General features: G+C 41.5%; 1 protein-coding gene across 2 annotated transcripts in view; it reads right to left on the reverse strand.

Annotated features, from left to right (window-relative positions):
- The window catches only part of KLHL2 (kelch like family member 2), a 120,662-nt gene that overhangs the window by 38,696 nt on the left and 62,475 nt on the right, over nucleotides 1–19,491 (reverse strand). For both annotated transcript variants that reach the window (XM_030563390.1, XM_030563389.1), the window contains one exon: nucleotides 6,963–7,125. In XM_030563390.1, coding sequence (XP_030419250.1) covers nucleotides 6,963–7,125 — 163 coding nt within the window. The remainder of the gene's footprint in view (nucleotides 1–6,962; nucleotides 7,126–19,491) is intronic.

The following is a 19,491-nucleotide window of genomic DNA, read 5'->3' on the forward strand; positions in this document are numbered from 1 at the left end:
TTAGAGTGAATAAATGAAGACTCGGCACACCACTTCTGAAAGGTTACTGACCCCTGGTTTAAGCAAAGGGGTTGGCATGCGGTTATGCACAAAATAAAGCATAAAGCCAAAAATGAGCAGGTGAAGGCCACAGTGAAAAAAGGAAAAATGAGAACAACCAACCCACAAAATAGTCAATAGCTACAAGGATTCAGGTTCTTGAGTGCTACTGGTAGCAGAGAAAACCTATGAACCTGCAGTCTGATGCACTAGAGACAAAGGAGAACTTCATCACAGCAGGTGGATGCCTGAATAAATTCTAGTTACCAAAATAGGCTAAGCTGTTATCTGCTGCCTCTTTAGAGTTAGACGGTTACCAAGGAGATCCTGTTAACTGTTTGATTCATATCCTGTTAGCAGAAGACAAGTGAAATTGCAGGTAAATGAATTATTGTAATGAGAAATCAAAATAGGGAAGAACACAGTAACTGAACGGGATCACTTTTAATAGCTCATCAACAATAATTTATCTAAAGACAGTACAGTGTTGAAGGTAGAATACATAACTGCCTTCACACAGTATATAATGCTTAAGAAACCTCTTGTGTACTGCTACAACCAACCAGTCTGTACACTTCACATTAACTAACAGAACCACAAGAGGGACAGCAGAATCTTAATTTGAAATTAAGTGAACAAATATTTCCAACCCCATCCATTAAAAACTAACGATCCGTACTCCAAAAATGTGATTGTATTAAAGTTTGTGATGAAATATTAACGGTTGGGGTCTTTTGATTTGCCTTCTGGTTTTGAGTCCTTAGGGTTCACATTTTCAAGCTTCTCTCCACAACCACAAGGGCCAGAAAAGCACCTTACTTTTTTTTTACGTTTTTATTTTTTAATATAAAAGCTGAATTTCTCATGTGAGCACATAATTTCAGGATCTGAGGCTTTTTAAACACCTAATATCACAAAACAGGCAAAGCATCTGCAAGAGCTGGTAACACTAGTGATCCTAATCTTACTTCAAAGTGATATTCTACACCTCTGTACCACTGCTGCATGAAACGACAACTTGGTTGTGGTTTGGTTTTACCTGTTTCACGGTAAGGTTTACCTCAATCTTCTACTCTTCCAGGTTTCCCAGAAATTCCTCATTCTAAATAGAGTGGCAAATAGAAATGGCCAGAAATTTTCCAATGGAATGTTGTTTCATCTGAAAATGCTGACTTGTTGACATTGAAATGCTCCATAGAGATGTGCTGATTTCAATGAATTTCCATTCAAAAACTGCTCTAGTTTCCTGCCAGCTTCCCTAGCTCTCTGACTTGCCTGGGAGTCATCTGCCCCAGGAGCTGGAAGAACCACGCTCCCAAGTTCCCAGCTCCTCAGCAGTTTGTTTCGTGGACTGCTACAGAGCCAGGGCTTCCAACTCTCTGTCAGCTGACAGGCAGAATTTTGTTCTGAAATTATTAAATGTTTCAATTTTTTAATGAATTTTCTTCACATTTCTGCATCTGAGAATTTTGAAATTTAAGGTTTTTATTCCAAATCAGTACAAACACAAAATCTGAAATCCTCTACAAAATGGAATTGCTGTTCTCCACCCAGGTCTAGTGGCAGGTACTCTGAGGATAGCCTCCTCTGAAGTATTCCATTAAACTGGGATTCTTCAAGAACTGCCTTGATTTGAAGCGCATCAGATCCAGAGAGGAACCAAGAGGAAGGGAAAGAACAAGAAACTTCTAACAGAATGCAAGGGGGGAGCAGCTGAACAATTGGGAAGTATAAAAGCTGAAGCTGGAGAGAGTGGAGCAGGGAACAAGGATGAGAAAAGAAAAGTCAGAGAGGAACTGAAGCTGCTACTAGGCTCCCACCTCTTCCTCACATTAACTGCTGCAGACACTGCAATTTGCCCTGCATATTCTACATCCAGAGGCAGCAAACAGCTTTCCTGTTACTGGTAGTAATGTCTGACCTGCTGTCCTTAGGAATGCGGACATCAGCAATCTCACTTCCCATGAGAAACTGTGTGTATGAAATCTACACAAGAAACAGATTATGCATCAAATATTTGTATGCATGAATCAATTAAGTATTAATAATACATTCATTGTAAACATAAGGTTAGACCTTCTTGATTTTGTGGTACTTGAATTTTTTTTGCTTATGATTTGACTAACTACTACTTTTCTGTATGAATATTTAATTTAGTAAAGATCTACTGAAGTTCTCTTGGATGAAAACTGATTTGCAGAATCTCTGTGGGAAGAGCAGTTTGGAGGCTAGTATAGCCCATCTGCTGCTTAGTTTATGAAAATTACTGTCTGTCCCCTAAATTTGTCTCCATCTGCGATCTGCTGTTCAGGACAGCATAGATACATGTTTTACCATTAAATAGATTTCAACCATTTATGGCTATTTTATATGATTCTGTAGTTGCCTTCAATTTCTGAAATATATTTTTAAGATGCATCAAGCTTATTTAAGATTTTGTAGATCTTCAGGAGACTTCACACAAAAGGGTCTTCCCCTCACCCCATCCCCACCTAACATCCCAGCAAACTTGTCAGAAGAGGACTCCTCACATGCTAGGACATACTTCAGTCCTTCCAGAAGCATAACCTCTTACTAATAACAGTTTGCTTTATATATATTTGCATTAAGAGTTTAAGAGAATGCTATGTTAATGCTTCTCAAACTATAAGGTGTACTCTGTGCTGGGGATCCAAAGAATTGATCAGGTGGGCAAGGGCCAACCTCAATTATTCCCCAGAGCCTAAACTGTCATTTAAAATGAAGTCTCTAGCTGTTATACGTATAAAGAAAACCTTCAAAATGTGAAATGAATATAGCTGATATTGTGGTGTCTCACTGTAGTAGTAGAGAACATGAAACAATTGCTCAGAGGACTGAATTATTAATTTCAATAGGAGCTAACTCAGATGTCAATGATTATAGTTAATATCTATGTTTAAAATACGTAACTGCTCAAAGCACGTAGGAAAAAAGATCTACATGAGAGTTGTTGACAGAGCGTGCATGTGTGGGTGAGAGGCGTGCTGCACAGAAAATACAAAAAAAAAGGATATATTATCGTTTCCTATATCTCATACATCTCTTGGCCTGCGCTGCTTCCCCCAGCCCCCATTGGCCTGGAACGGCGAACCACAGCCAGTGAGAGCTGCGATCGGCCAAACCTGTGGACGCTGCAGGTAACGAACTGTCCTGGCCCGCCAGCAGATTTCCCTGACAGGCCGCATACCAAAGGTTGCCAATCCCTTTATAGATCATGAATTAAATCAACTGAACCACATTGCTCTTCAGCAATCGTATGGCGTATCAATGGACTACTTGCACCCATTGGACTCACCTCTTCTAAAATGAAGATGTTGCCAATATCATGGGTAATACCACAGCTTTGATACCTTTGCCCTTTTTCATTTTGATAGAAGACCCTTTTTTAAAAATCCTAGATTTGAAGATTAAGCAGTATCTTCAGTTCTTAATATCACAGTCACAGCAAATGAAGAGTACAAAAACTGGTGAAAGTTTGTCTTCAAAATAATTATCTGAATGTTAGGCTATTACCATAAAGGTACAAAAAGGTTTAGGTGATAGCCTAGCTGATGGTCATACACTAGTTAAGCAATAAGGTAATTTACTTGACTTTTTTATGTTTAAATAACTGCATTCTGGAACATACTACAAAATCATAGCAACAAGGATAAAAGAAGCATAGCAACAGAAATTACGGCTCAAAATAGAATTAGAAAAATGTTTTTGCTAAAAGGTGTCCTTTAAGTGAAGTGTACCAGACTTTACACAAGAATACTGTATTGAGAAATACACTTTTTCAATTCCATTCAGTGATCACGAAAAATGGCAGATTGAGAGCACAGGAATCTGAAGTGTTTTGACCTAGAGAACTGGTACAAGACAGTATAGAACATGCTGCAACAATACAAGCTTCTCATATTGCCCTTCCAATCCACTTAATCCCTAACCTGGAATGGACACTCTCCAGGTGAGAAAATCATTCAGTCTGAATAGGCATTCACTCCCTGATCTCCGCTGAAAATGCCAGCTAGCTTCAGGAGTCCATCTATTGAAATCTCCCTTCAGCTACATTCTTTGATTAGCTAATAGGGCTCATAAAAGAGTGATGAATTGTTTCCACAGAATTTACTCCCTAGCCCAGTGATGGTTATGAGAGTCTGATTAGGAATATATTCTGGATCTCCAGCACGGCTGTGACCAACTAATGGTCAGATTTCTTTACTGGAGAGAAAATTTTGGTGCAACAGACATTAACTCTAAGTGGTTTATACCTAGGTCAGCTATTTTAAAAAATACCTCACCATATATGTCATTGTGTGAATAAAGCAATTTCCTGGGGGTGCCATTCAATTTTAGTCTTATTGTTACTATTGAAAATTTCTAAAACAATTCTACTTTTCAACCTCATCTCTCCTCTGCATTAGATCAGGGGGTGAAAAGAAACTTAATCTAATTGTTTATAGTTGTAATATGCTATAAACTATGACAACTGTTAAACAAGAAATAAGATAAGGAGCTTGATATTTCCCACTACAGTAAAGCCGCTGTGTGATATTAGTGTCATTGCACTATTTTATTTTTAATCTGGATAATGGCTCCATTTCCTGTTAGATGGTTTAAAGAAAAGAATGTTAGAAATGCAGAATAATCAAAGGACATAATATGAAGAACTGCATTAGCTATTTCACTGCTATCAATGTAGAGTATTTTCAGGCTCATAAAAATAGTAGTATAAAATTTAAGTGAATTTTCATTTGTTGATACCAAACATTTGAACTTTTACCAGTGTTTATTCTAATGAGCAATGAAAGTAAGAATTTAACTACTACAACGCACAGTTCTGCTACAAATACTCAATAGCTAACATCTAGGGCATTTCTGTGCATGGTTAAACATTTTTCTGTCAGTTAGCAACTTTGTATATGAAATAGATCATCACTTAAAAGAGTGACTTTTCACTCTGCATCCCTATCTAATGCCATTCCCTGCTCCCTTAGAAAAGCAACCACAAAGACTGCAATTTCTGTAAGGGTGGAAGAATAGGCAGTGTCTTTCAGGATGCCAAAATAGCTCTGGTGAGGCCTCAGCTGCATTAGTGCGTCAAGCTCTAAGCATCAGACTTTAGAATAGGGGTCGGCAACAATTCCGAAGTAGTGTGCCGAGTCTTCATTTATTCACTCTAATTTAAGGTTTTGCGTGCCAGTCATACATTTCAACGTTTTTAGAAGGTCTCTTTCTAAGAGGTTTTTAAAATATTTAAAAAGCTTCATTTAAAATTAAATTAAAATGCAGAGCTCCACCTCAGACCGGTGGCCAGGACTCGGGCAGTGTGAGTGCCACTGAAAACCAGCTCGTGGGCCGCCTTCGGTTGCCATAAATTGCCTACCCTGCTTTAGAAAGATGAGGAGAAACTGGAGAGAATCCAGAGGAGAGCAACAAAAATGACAAGAGGTTTAGAAAACCTGATCTATGAATAAAGGTATAAAGAACTGGCCATATTTAGTCTTGAGAAAACTAGATTGAGGGGGGACTTAACAGTCTTCAAATATGCTAAGGGCCATTATAAAGAAGACTGTGATCAATTGTTCTGCATGTCCACTGAAGACAAGACAAGTAACAATGGGCTTAATCTGCAGCAAGGAAGATTGAGGTTAAACATTAGGAAAAAACTATAAGGGTAGGTAAGCTCTGGAATAGGCTTCCAAGGGAGGTTGTAGACTTCGTTCTCCCGACTCTGAAAGAACTGAATTAGACCAGGCACGCCCAATCAACCAATTGAGCTGCAAGCAGAGTAGATTTAGGCTGTGTGGAAGAACCTTGCCTGTGAAGGAACAGGCAGGGCTTCTATAATGCCAGGAGACTGCCAACAGTATAGTGAGACGGCAGGGATGAAACTACATTCTCTTTTCTTGAGGTAAAGGAAAAATAAATAAAAGGAAGTTCTTCTTCATATAGCACACCATCAACCTGTGGAACTCCTTGCCTGAGGAGGTTGTGAAGGCTAGGACTATAACAGGGTTTAACAGAGAACTAGATAAATTCATGGAGGCTAAGTCCATTAATGGCTATTATCCAGGATGGGTAAGGAATGGTGTCCCTAGCCTCTGTTTGTCAGAGGGTGGAAATGGATGGCAGGAAAGAGGTCACTTGATTATTACCTGTTAGGTTCACTGCCTCGGGGGCACCAGGCACTGGCCACTGTCAGCAGACAGGATACTGTGCTGGATGGACCTTTGGTCTGACCCAGTAAGGCCATTCTTATGTTCTTATCCTTACATGTCATTGGAGCAGCCAGCAGGGTACAGGAACTACGCAACATGTCCCCAGTGTGCTTATAGCAATTTTAGAGGCAGTTGTAAAAAGAAAGTTCCACTTGTACAGCTGATGCAATCATAGCAGTAGCAAGCACATCTGCAATGAGGCAGCTACTCAAGTGAGCAGCATTTGCCTTAATGTTAATTTCAGAGAAGGCCAGCAAAAAGTTTTGCTGTGCCCATTCCTGAACATAATAGATTCTTCTTCATAGTGCCCCAAAACTGGCTCAGTTAACTAGGGACTTGGATGAGCCCAAAAATGTCCCTTCCAATTTATCAATCCAGTGCACAAGATAACCCTGAACTACAATGATTCCAAGCTAAGCGACTCTCTTGCTGGGTCACATGTTTCATGGTTCTGGTCCTGACAATTACAGAACATGAAGATGCACGTCCCCTTGTGCCCACATAACCAATGTTTTGGCCAGAAGACTTTTTCTTCCTGTGATAGATGTTATAGATCCCACTATACTTTTTCAGAAAAAGTACCTATCTCAAGCATCTTGGTTAAATGTTAGGGGGCATACTAGAAAAAGCACCTTCCTAAAAAACAAACCAACCAACCAATTATAAAACAGGTTATTTTCTGTACCACGTTAGACTTGCCTGCATACGTGTTAGCCTTGTTCAATAGATCTGTGCATGCATGCATGTCAGCAAAAGCACGAATCCCTAAGCAGTTGATAGGATGAAGCTGGGATTCTAAAAACTCACAACAAGTCCTCTTCACATCCTGCAACTGTAATAGACCAGCTGCTGGGAGAAGTACCTGTAAGAAGCAAAAACTAGTTAATATTCCATCTGATTTTATGCTATAGTATTATGACAACATCTAAGACAAAGCAGAAAAATATAAAAATTTGACAACAATGGAGAAAGGAAAAGTATCAGAACTACGAGAGTTAGAGCTAAAAAAATCCTACTAGGTCATTCCGATTCACCTCCCTGCAAACATACATTTGTTAGTGTGAAGTTTAGTTCTAAGGGTCACAAGTAGTGGGGCTTTTGCCACTTCCCTTTGGAAATCATTCCACATACTAATCACGGTGTAAGTAAACGCTTCATAACATTCAGTTTATAGGGTTTTTTCCCCCTCTTCCTCACCCTATTACTCCTAGTTATATTCCTAACCCTTTTCACTAACCTAGACAGTACTTTCCCCAAAAGGTATTCTACCCATTGAAATATTTGTAGACTTATGCCTCTTCTTCTTCATCATTTGACCTCATTACATATATTAACCTCCAGTCTTTCTTCATCAGAAAGTTCTCCCCACTCCCAAGTAATTATTTTTGTTCTCCTTCAGAGGAATTACAGTCAAATATTCATGGTATTTTAGGCTTGCCAGTCTTCCTTCTACAGTGGTGGATATTAATTCTGTCACTGAATGTCACTCATGAATTTCTCCATCTTTGTTTTCCTAAAAATCTAATACCACGGCACATATATGATGTAAAAAAAGAAAACAAACAAAAAAAACCACTTTACTATACTCAAGCCATACTAGACACAGCCATTAGTCCCAAATCTCCCTATTTCTCTCTTCTTATTCTTGATCAGTTGTTCTCCAACAATAAGTAGCTGATCCCAGATGGCTTTTTCGCTGATCTGAGTTTAAGTTTTGGATCACAAAACTGTCTTCTGTTTAATTTAGGAATTTCTTTTATGATGCATGTTTTACTACATTTGTTACTCAGCTATCACAGTAGTACAAATTACTCCACAAAAACTGTGGTTTTGAGCATCTTGAAATATCTTAGTACTTTAGATTTCTCACTCTCTCAAGTCCCAGTGATCAGATGACCATGTTATTGTTTGTATGTTAATCTAAAGAATTTCATACCCATCGTTCACTGCTGAATTGCTAGCATTATAAATAATTATGAATCACTGTCTAGTGCCATATTTGTGTGTCTTTCTTTTCGCCAGCACAGGCTGTTACCCTCTAAACTGTTCCAATTACAAGTGGCAACCCACCAGATCATAACTGAAGACTCCAGTAATAAATAAAAGTGCATTGTTAGCTTACATATACCATATTACGTAACTTTCTAGATCAAACTCTTTCAGTGACAATCTTTCAGCAGAGCTTGTGTAAGTTTGTTGAGTGAAACCATATAGGGCCAGGTAACTAAGTTTGGGCCTTGAAAACACTATCCTTTTAAAAAAATAGTTAGCAATAAAAAATGAACTACTTGAAGACAAAAAGAGAAATGTTTTATGCTTTCAGAGGCACAGCAGAGAAGAAATAACTTAATGCCATTACACACACATTGTTCTTCAACCTTAGAACTAAACATGAGACTACTTTGTCCTAAGCCTATTCTGTGCCTTTGAGTGAATTTTTCTTCTGCCATCTACCATTTCTTCATGAAGCATTTTTATTTTTATGTATATTCTAAAATAGAAATCTCATTAAAACAAGTAAATGTGAAATGATTACTAAACCATGTCTATAGGCGACAACAGCAGCAACAACAATTGGAAAGATTTTAAAATCTAGAGTGGATTTGCAATTGTAAATCATGTGGAGAGAGATTAAGTCGGCTGAATTCTTGTTCAGCCTGTAGGTAAGGAAGGTGCTAGTCACACTGCTCATACTGTTCCCTCATTATCTTAACAGATTCTGGAGAATGTATACAGTGTTGTTGTAGCTGTGTTGGTCCCAGGCTATTAGAGAGATAAGGTGGATGACTTTTATTGGACCAATCTTGGAAAAGGAGGTAGACAGTGAGGTGGCAAATTTGCAAATGATGCAAAACTACTCAAGACAGTTAAGTCGAAAGCAGACTGCGAAGAGCTATAAAGTGATCTCACAAAACTGCGCAACTGGGCAAAAAAATGGCACATGAAACTCAGTGTTGATACAAAGTAATGTACACTGGAAAACAATCTCAACTACACATATAAAATGATGAGGTCTAAATTAGCTGTTACCACTCAAGAGAAAGATCTTTGAATCATTGTGGATAGTTCTCTAAAAACATCCACTCAATGTGCAGTGGCAGTCAAAAAAGTGAACAGAATGTTGGGAATCACTAAGAAAGTGATAGACAAGAAGACAGAAAATATCATATTGCTGTTATATAAATACATGGTATGCCCACATCTTGAATACATGCAGATGTGGTTGACCCATCTCAAAAAAAGATTATGGAATTGGAAAAGGTTCAGAAAAGGGCAACAAAAATGATTAGGGATATGGAACAGCTTCCTTATGAGGAGAGATTAACAAGATTGGGACTTTTCAGCCTGGAAAAGAGACCAAGGGGGATATGATTGAGGTCTATAAAATCATGACAGGTGTGCAGAAATTAAATAAGGAAATATTATTTACTCCTTCTCATAATACAAGAACTAGGGGTCACCAAATGAAATTAATAGGCAGCAGATTTAAAAAAAACAAAAGGAAGTATTTCTTCAAACAACGCACAGTCAACCTGTGGAACTCTTTGCCAGAGAATGTTGTGAAGGCCAAGACTATAACAGGGTTTATTAAAAAAACTAGAAAAATTCATGCAGGATAAGTCCATCAATGGCTATTAACCAAGATGGGCAGCAATGGTATCCCTAGCCTCTGTCTGCCAGAAGCTGGGACTGGGCAACAGGGGATGGATCACTTGATGATTACTTGTTCTGTTCACTCCCTCTGGGGCACCAAGCATCAGCCACTGTTGGAAGAAGGAATACTAGGCTAGATGGACCTTTGATCTGACCCAGTATGGCCTCTCTTATGTTATGTTCAAACTATTTTAAAATATGTTGGAAAAGGAATTAAGAAACGTTTACCTTTGCCCAAAGTTCAGTTCTCACTACAGAACAGATGTAGCAGCTGAGCTAAAAAAAAAAAAAAAAGGAATTTCCATCCCACAAGAAATTCCACATTTCAACAACTGTTTTCATCTCTAATCTAAATGAAAATTTGAAAACTTTAGGGAAATTAAAACAGTTCCAAGATATTTCAGAAATGGCAAAATGTTTTGTTTTGTTTGTTTTTATTGAAACAAAACATTAACATTCGTGAATTAAAGTGTTTCAGTTTGGTTTGTTGCTTCGATCCAAAACATTTCATTTTGAGTCAGTTCAACATCAATATTGCGTCGTGAGAGCTGTCGTTGGGATTTCTGATGCCCCTGTTCTTCTTGGGGGTCTGCCTACAACTGGCAAGATGCAATATGTTCTCCCTTCTGGTCACAGATTATGTTGCTTCAAGCTCAATACGGGCGAGCCAGAAAGTCTAACCCAAAAAGAGGAACGGGGGCATCAGGAATCTAAACTACAATACCCATGAGACAATGTACCACAATAGGGAAACAGAGTTTAATGTTCAATTGACTTGAAATGAAACTTTTCAAATAACAATAAACCTAAATATTCTAGTTCGGATCCTGAAATGAAGTATTTTGTTTTGGTTTGTATTGGTATATTGAAATTTTCCCACAGAACATTTCAATTGTGTAGAAACTCCATTTTCCATCAAAATATATTGGGATGGAAGATTTCCTACCATCTGTATTAGCGGCCACTGCAATTTTGGTACAATTACAGTGCTATGATAAAAATAAAAAAAAGATGTGCTTGAGCTTGTCCTCTTCCTCTCTCAGGGGAGAAAAAAAAGTTTTATCATTGAGACAAGGGGAGGGAAATAACATCTTTTATTGGACCACTTCTGTTACTGAAAAGGACAAGCTGTTGAGCTGCTCACAGGTCTTCTTCAAGTCTGGAGAAGGTAGCCAGTGTCCAAGCTAAACACAAGGTGGGACAGACTTCAGCATAAATGATTCACACATGTTCTAGGAGATCACTTAAAGTGAAGGGGGCAATTAACCTGTCTGAAGGACAAAGGTGGTTTAGTAGGCAGCAAGGTGTATTACAAATTATTGTAAGGAGCCATAAAATCAGTGTGCCTGTTAAGTTGACGGATTTAGTGCCCAGCGGAGTAATGAATTTAAGTTCCCAGCCTCCTCTTTTGAAGGTGTTATGCAGGTTTCCTTTGAGAATAAAGACTGAGAGGTTACATATGGAGTCATCCTTTTGTAAAAAGTGTTTACCCATGGGCGATAGGGTGTTTTTATCTCATCATTTCTCTGTGCGAGATCATTTGAGAGAATAGGGATTGTCTAGTTTCATCCACATAGCTGTCACTGGGGTGTTTAGTGCACTGGGTGAGGTAAACCACATGTTGTGACAGGCATGGGTAGGACTCATGTATCTTAAAAGGTTAGTTGTTGGGGGGCAACTCCACCAGAGAGGTCCTTTGGGGCCATCTGCCTGTCCCAAGTCAGGATAAAGGAGAGGGTTGGGCGTGGGGCTAGCAACTCCACCTCGTAAAAAATCAACCTGTTACAGAAACGCCAACAATAGAGACAACAGAGACTTTTGCCCTGGAAAACGAACGGTCTTCAACTCGAAGATGCATGACGCTGGGTGGTAAAAGCCGTGAGGAAGCCACTAAGCTGATTACCCTTCTTGCAACCAGGAGGATTACCATAGGCACATGGAATGTGAGGACCATGTACGAGTCAGGAAAGACAGCGCTGATAGCAAAAAAATGGGCTATACCTGGAACCAGCTAGAGCGAATGGCCCAGGATAGAGGACTCTGGAGATCTGTGGTTGGCGGCCCATACCCCGATTGGGGTGACGGGCATGAGTGAGTGAGTGTGTTGGGGGGCAGGTATTAATCATCTTAGCAGTGGAGATATGTCCACAGATTTTACATCTGTTATGGTAGGGTCTGCTCCCATCTGAGTTGTGTGTCCTTGACTGTGGCAGCTTGCTTCTGATGATGAGCAAGGTGAGGTGGGGGAGGGGTGTTTGAAGGCCAGGAACAGGGGGAGGGAGGGTTGAGACATTTCTTTCAGGATGTGGTCCCCCTCATTCTTTGATACACTTTATGGGTTCTAGTGTGGAGCTTTTTTCCCCCTGTAGAAAAACAAGTTCTCTTAGAGCATTTGGGTGGGCCATTCCAGGATGTGATCTGCTTCCCTGGTGTAGTGTCCTTGTTTAGTGAAGTTGGTTTTAAGTATGTATCCTGGACTTTCTCATTGAAGCATATTCTGTGGATCGGAGAGCTTAACTGTAGATAACAGATTTCTTGGTGTGCCAGGTGTGGTTACTCGATTTGTAGAGGTAAATGTGATTATACATAGGTATCTTGTATATAGATGTCTGTAGAGTTCCATTGCTGAACCTGATCATGGTGTCCAGGAAGTTGATGCTGGTGTGGGAGTGTTCTAGAAAGTCTGTGGGGTGGGTGGTAGTGGCTGAAGTTACAGTGGAAACCTATGAAAGTTTAGGTCACCTGTCCAGAGGATGAAAATACCATTTATCTATATGAGGTATATCTTTGGTTTTCTAGTGCGTTGTTTCCAGGAATTCTTCCTTGAGGTGGCCCATTAAGAGACTGGTATATGGCTTTTCCTGTGGTTTGGGCAAAACTGTTGTTCAATGTAAAGTTGTTTAAGACCAGCCATACTGGGTCAGACCAACGGTCCATCTGGTCCATTATGCTGTCTTCCTACAGGGGTCAATGCCAGATGCTTCAGAGGTAATGAACAGAACAGGGCAATTACTCAGTAATCCATCCTGTCATCCAGTCCCAGCATCTGGCAGTCAGAGGGGTCACGCAGAGCATGGGGTTGCATCCTGAACATTTTGGCTAATAGCCATTTTGGCTATTCTCCATGATTTACCTAATTCTTTTTTTAATCCAGTTATAGTTTTGGACTTAACATCTCCTGGCAATGAGCTACATAGGTTGATTGTGTGCTCTTTGAAGTACCTCCTTTTGTTTTAAACCTGCTGCCTACTAATTTCATTGAATGACTGCTGGTTCTTGTGTCATGTAAAGGGGTAAATAACACTTTATTCACTTTCTCCACACAAGTCATGATTTTAATAGATCTTTATCCTATCCCCCACCCCTTAATCATCTCTTTTCCAAGCTGAAATGTCTCCATTTTTAGAATCTCTCTTCATATGGAAGCTATTCCATACCTTTAATCATTTTTCTTGCCCTTCTCTGCACCTTTCCCAAGTCTAATGTACCTTTTTGAGATGAGGTGACCAGAACTGCATACAGTATTCAAGACGTGGGTGTATCATGGATTTATATAGTGGCATTACAATATTTACTATCTTGTCTGTCCTAATGGTTCCTAACATCGTTAGCATTTTTTATTGCTGCTGCACATTGAGCAGACGTTTTCAGAGAACTATTCACAATGACTCCAAGATCTCTTTCTTGAATGGGAACAGCTATTTTATACCCTATCATTTTATATGTATAGTTTTCCAATATACATTACTTTACATTATCAATACTGAATTTCATTTGCCATTTTGTGGCCCAGTCACCTAGTTGTGAGAGATCCTTTTGTAACTCTTCATAGTCTACTTTGGATTTAATTATCTTGAGTAATTTTGTATCATTTGCAAACTTCGCCATCTCATCGTTTACTCCTTTTTCAAGATCGTTTATGAATATTTTGAACAGCACTGGTTCCAGGTCAGATTCTTGGGGGAATCCTATTTACCTCTCTTCATTCTGAAAACTGACCATTTATTCCTATCCTTTGTTTCCTGTCTTTCAACCAGTTACTGATCCACGAGAGGACTTTATACCTTATCCCATGGATGCTTATTTTGCTTAAGAGTCTTTACTTAGGAACCTTGTCAAAGGCTTTCTGAAAGTCCAAGTATACTATATCTATTGGATCACCCTTGTCCACATGTTTGTTGACTCCACCACAGAATTATAATAGATTGGGAGGCATGATTTCCTTTTACAACAGCTGCATTGATTCTTACCCAACAAATCTTGTTAATCTATGCGTCTGATAATTTAGTTCTTTACTATGGCAGAGAATGAAATGGATGAGTTTGGTGATGTGTTTGGGGTGGATTTCTGAGTGTTTTTCATTGTCTTGTAGATATTTGAGGCAAGCAGCAAAGCTTCATAATGAGGGATGTTGGTGTATAGAGAGATGATGTCCATGGTGGCAAGGGTATTGTTCTAAAGGTGGTTGTTATAGTTGGAGTTTCTGGAGGAAACTGGCTCTGTGTATGGTGAGTGGTTTGAAGATTGTTTCTATGAGTCGTGATACTCCTTCAGCAAGAGTGTTGTGGCCAAAGATGATGGTTCTGCCTTGGTTCCCTTGTTTGTGTATCTTGGGAAGCATGTAAAAGGTCCCTGTGGTGGGTTTGTGAGGGATGAAGTTGTAGAGTTTTTCTTGGGTTTGTTTGGGGAAGCATTTGATGATATCCTTAAACTAATTTTGTGAACTGTGGAGTGGGGTCTTTTATTGAGTTCTTTATAGTAAGTGGTATCAGAGATGTCAGTTGACTTTGTTGGTGTAGTCATTACAAATGAGGACTACAATGGCACCTCCTGTGTGTGCTAGTTAGATCACTACTTGCTGGCTGGATTTCAGGGACTGCATAGCTTCCCTCTCAGTGGTGGAGATAACGTTTATTAAGGATTTCACAGTTGATTTTTTTTCCTGCAGTGTTTAAATGATCAAATGTGTGGTTTCATCCGCTGAGTGGTGTCCAGTCAAGTGATTCTTTTTTTTTTTTATTTTAATGTCTGTTAGTGGAGACAGGGTGGTTGTGGATGGCGGTGTCTGTGTGAAATAATTCTGAGAGGCAGAGTTCGCAAAATAATTATCCTAGTTCTCCACATGTTAGTATGGTATCAGGTTCTGTAGTAGGGCAGAAGTTCAGTCACTTGGATAGCACAAGTAATGCAGTTCCAATCAGGAGTAGTCTTGATAGGTTGATGTTGAGGTGTTGTGTAAATTCAGTGCAGTGGGTCCTGTTTTTTTCTCCAGAGGCAGTGTTCTCTTGGTTGTGATGGTAGTGTAGCTGATTCCACTTTTTGGTTTTGTGCTGGATGGCTGTCGTCAGAATTTTTTGATAGTTCTGGATTTCCTGCACAATCTCCAAGTTTCCTGATATTTTTTTTTCCAGTGTGTGGGAGCTGGAGGTGATTTCTTATTAAAAAGTGGTTCCTTCTGGAGTACATGAAGTGCAGGAGATGAGTCTTTAGTTGTCCTTCTGAAGAGCTGTTCAGCATAAATGGAGCTCTACGTAGCGTTCAGAGTGTTATAAGTGGTGAGTCCTCTGGGGATGATGTTTTGAATCTTGCATTTGCTCAGGAAGTAGACGTCCCTCTTTAGTTTGGATTCCTTCTTCTTCATGTTGCGGAATTTCCATTTAAATTTTTTTAAACATTATTACAAAGATTAAAATGTCTGTTTCTGGAGACAAATACTAAGACAATCACAAACATTTCCCAACCTGAATTTTACAGAGCTATTGCTAGTGTATTGTCTATTAGTGGGTTTTGGTTTGGATTGGTTTGTTTGAAGGCACAAAATAAGCTTAAGAAGATAAAGACTTCTGGTACTGTGGCCATTTAAGACAATTTTGGAACATCATACACTTTCATTCTTTTAGAGTTACTGACGCCTCAGACAACTGAAGATTTGTTGTTTAGTACTGCTTGAACTTCTTATTTCTTCTCTTCCTTAGTCTGTCAAAGACCAGATTATTGTTCCGCATAATATTTATTTCTCATCTGAAGTTTTAATAACCCACTGTAGTATCAAAGTAATCACCTCAGCAACCAAGTGTTTAATCTGAGGACTATCATTATGAGTGTGAAATAAACCAAAGGCCAGATCTTGAACAGAAGTCTGGCTTCAAGCAGAATTAACAATTAAGGGGGGGGGAGAAGGGGGAATTACTTACACTTTTGCTAAACATTATTTTTCAAAAATATGAGAATACACCATTTCTTTAAAAACAAAACAACTGCTGAATCTAAGTAAAAAGACAAGAAGGTGTACACAGTCAGGTATAAAAATAATCTCATTTAAAGTCACAGACCTCAGCTTCCTTAGAAAAATTCACTAATCACTAGATTAAGAGACTATAATGAGCTCATTTAAGTGAACATACAACATAAGCATATGAAAATGTGAAAATTATAGTAATTAGAATAAGGTTTGTAACAGTTTCTATTAACAGCAAAACCATATTATAGTTCTCTATCATTTAGTGGCAAGAGATGGTTTGATGATGAATTTCAGGATAAGAGATGACACTGGACTTCTATGCTGTTTAGGATTAAGGACCTGCTTCTGCAAGCCTTTATACAGATGTTTAATTTCATGTGAGTTAAGCCCTGATACTACAAGCACTTCACGTTTAATTTTGCAATATTCATAGGAAGTTCTGTGCAAGTTTATCAGTACAGCTGAGAAAATAATTCTGTGACTATTTCTTGGGATTTTAAAATAACTTGCTTTTGATCATGTTTGCTCTCCCTGTGTTTTCTTTCCACTATTAAAAGACAGTGAATATTAAGAGTTTTATACTGAAACAGAATTTTCAATTTGCATGCATAAATATTAATATTGAAATGCTTACCCATTCATCAAAACAGAGAACAGAAATACTATGAAAGTTAGAAGACCAATCACAATTAAGCAATACCTATCAGATTTTGCATATCTGTAATGAGTTTGTACAGTAAAAGATTCAAAGACATTGTAGTTCTGTAGGAAATAAATGCAAGGAAGTTTCAATGTGCTCATGTATATTCCACTACTGGGGGAAAAGAAGAGGCTACATTCCATCAAATTTATCTAATTAGAATTACATGCTCAGCTCTAGTTACTAGGCAACATGAACAATAATTACATGTAGCTATTTGCAATTTTGCAACTGTGGAATTAATAGCCCTAAAGCAACAAAGTCCTAAATGTTTAAAATGTTCAAGATATAGACACAAATTCATCAGAAGAGAAAAAATTTAAGCTATTGCTCTCGTATCCATGAAAAAAGGATACGAGTAGGGGGTAAAAAGTTTTATAGCCTGTGAAAGTAGAATTAATTATATTGTGAAAATAGAAAGGATTAAAGAAATGCTGTCTGTACCTTTAAGCAAAATTGTTGGAATGCTGCAATCCAGGTGTCAGGAATACAGACATTAACATAGAACAATTGCACCGTTTATGGGCAACTGGTGAAGTATTAGCCTTAGGGCTTGTCCACATCAGAAAGTTGCAGCGCTGGTGAGGGAGTTACAGCGCTGCAACTTAGGAGGTGTACACATCTGCAGGGCACCACCAGCGCTGCAACTCCCTGTTTGCAGCGCTGGCCGTACTCCCGTTTTGTCTCGGGTGTAGAGGATCCAGCGCTGGTGATCCAGCGCTGGTAATCAAGTATAGACACTTACCAGCGCTTTTCTTGACCTCCGTGGAATAAGCAGGTATCCCAGCATACCTGAGGAAGCCTCTGGTAATCAAACTGGTCTCCTTCCCCAGCTTGCTCTCGCGTTCCCCGAACCCCGAGCAAGCAGGTCTCCTTCCCTGAGGTTTGCTGGGTGGTTCCGGGAACGCGAGAGCAAACCGCGGCGAAGCTGGTCTCCTTTCCCGGTTTGCTCTCTCGTTCCCCGAACCCCCGAGCAAGCAGGTCTCCTTCCCTGCGGTTTGCAGGGTGGTTCGGGGAACGCGAGAGCAAACCGGGAAAGGAGACCAGCTTCGCCGCGGTTTGCTCTCGCGTTCCCCGAACCACCCTGCAAACCGCAGGGAAGGAGACCTGCTTGCTCGGGGGTTCGGGGAACGCGAGAGCAAACCGCGGCGAAGCTGGTCTCCTTTCCCGGTTTGCTCTCGCGTTCCCCGAACCACCCTGCAAACCGCAGGGAAGGAGACCTGCTTGCTCGGGGGTTCGGGGAACGAGAGAGCAAACCGGGAAAGGAGACCAGCTTCGCCGCGGTTTGCTCTCGCGTTCCCCGAACCCCCCTTGAAGCCGCCCAACAGCGCTGCAGTGTGGCCACATCTAACACCACTTGCAGCGCTGGTTGCTGTAAGTGTGTCCACTCTGCAGCGCTGGCCCTATACAGCTGTACTAATACAGCTGTAACAACCAGCGCTGCAAAATTTTAGATGTAGACATACCCTTTGACAAGCCCTAACTATCAGGGCCAGCTTTAGGCCGATTCGCCCGATTCCCAGGAATTGGGCCCCGCGCCTTAGACACTTTTTTTTTTTTTATAACTTACCCTGGGTCCCTGGCTGAGAGCTGCTCAGGGGTCTTCCGTGGTCCCGCTCCCTTGAGGGAAGCGCAGGCAGGAGCGCGGCAAGCCCCGCGGCCCTGCTCTCCTGGCTGGAGCCCCGGCGGGAGCGCGGCAAGCCCCGCGGCCCCGCTCTCCCGGCTGGAGCCCCGGCGGGAGCGCGGCAAGCCCCGCGGCCCCGCTCTCCCGGCTGGAGCCCCGGCGGGAGCGCGACAAGCCCGGCGGGAGCGCGACAAGCCCCGCGGCCCCGCTCTCCCGGCTGGAGCCCCGGCCGGAGCGCGGCAAGCCCCGCGGCCCCGCTCTCCCGGCTGGAGCCCCGGCCGGAGTGCGGCAAGCCCCGCGGCCCCGCTCTCCCGGCTGGAGCCCCGGCCGGAGCGCGGCAAGCCCCGAGGCCCCGCTCTCCCGGCTGGAGTGCGGCAAGCCCTAAGGCCCTGCTCTCCTGGCTGGAGCTCCGGCCGGAGCGCGGCAAGCCCCGAGGCCCCGCTCTCCCAGCTGGAGCCCCAGCCGGAGCGCGGCAAGCCCCGAGGCCCTGCTCTCCTGGCTGGAGCTCCGGGCCTTTAAATAGCCTCCAGAGGCCTGGGGTAGTGAGGGGCTCCGGGGGTTATTTAAAGGGTCAGGGCTCCAGCTGCCTCTGCCACCCTGGTCCTTTAAATAGCCGCCAGAGCCCCGCCACCCCCATGCATTCCCCAGGGCTCCCGCGGCTATTTAAAACGTCCAGGGCAAGGTAGAAGCTGGGGAGCCCCGTGCCCTTTAAATAGCCCCCAAAGCCCTGGGATAGCAGGGAGCTTGGGGGCTATTTAAAGGGCTGGGGCTCCAGCTGCCTCTGCTGCACCCCCTGCCCTGCCCACACCAGCCCCGCTCCCCCTGCCTGCAACCAGCTCTGCACCCCATGCCCACAGCCAGTCCCTGTCAAACCCCCTGCTGTGTCTCCAGTCAACCCCTGCCAAACACCCGTAGCCCTGCCCAAAACCAGTCAGCCCCACACACACTGCTGCCCGCACCAGCCCTGCACACCCTGCCCTGTCTCCAGCCAACCCCTGCTGCACCCCCC

The sequence above is a fragment of the Gopherus evgoodei genome, chromosome 5 (genome assembly GCF_007399415.2).
Source record: "Gopherus evgoodei ecotype Sinaloan lineage chromosome 5, rGopEvg1_v1.p, whole genome shotgun sequence".
Lineage (NCBI taxonomy): Eukaryota > Metazoa > Chordata > Testudines > Testudinidae > Gopherus > Gopherus evgoodei.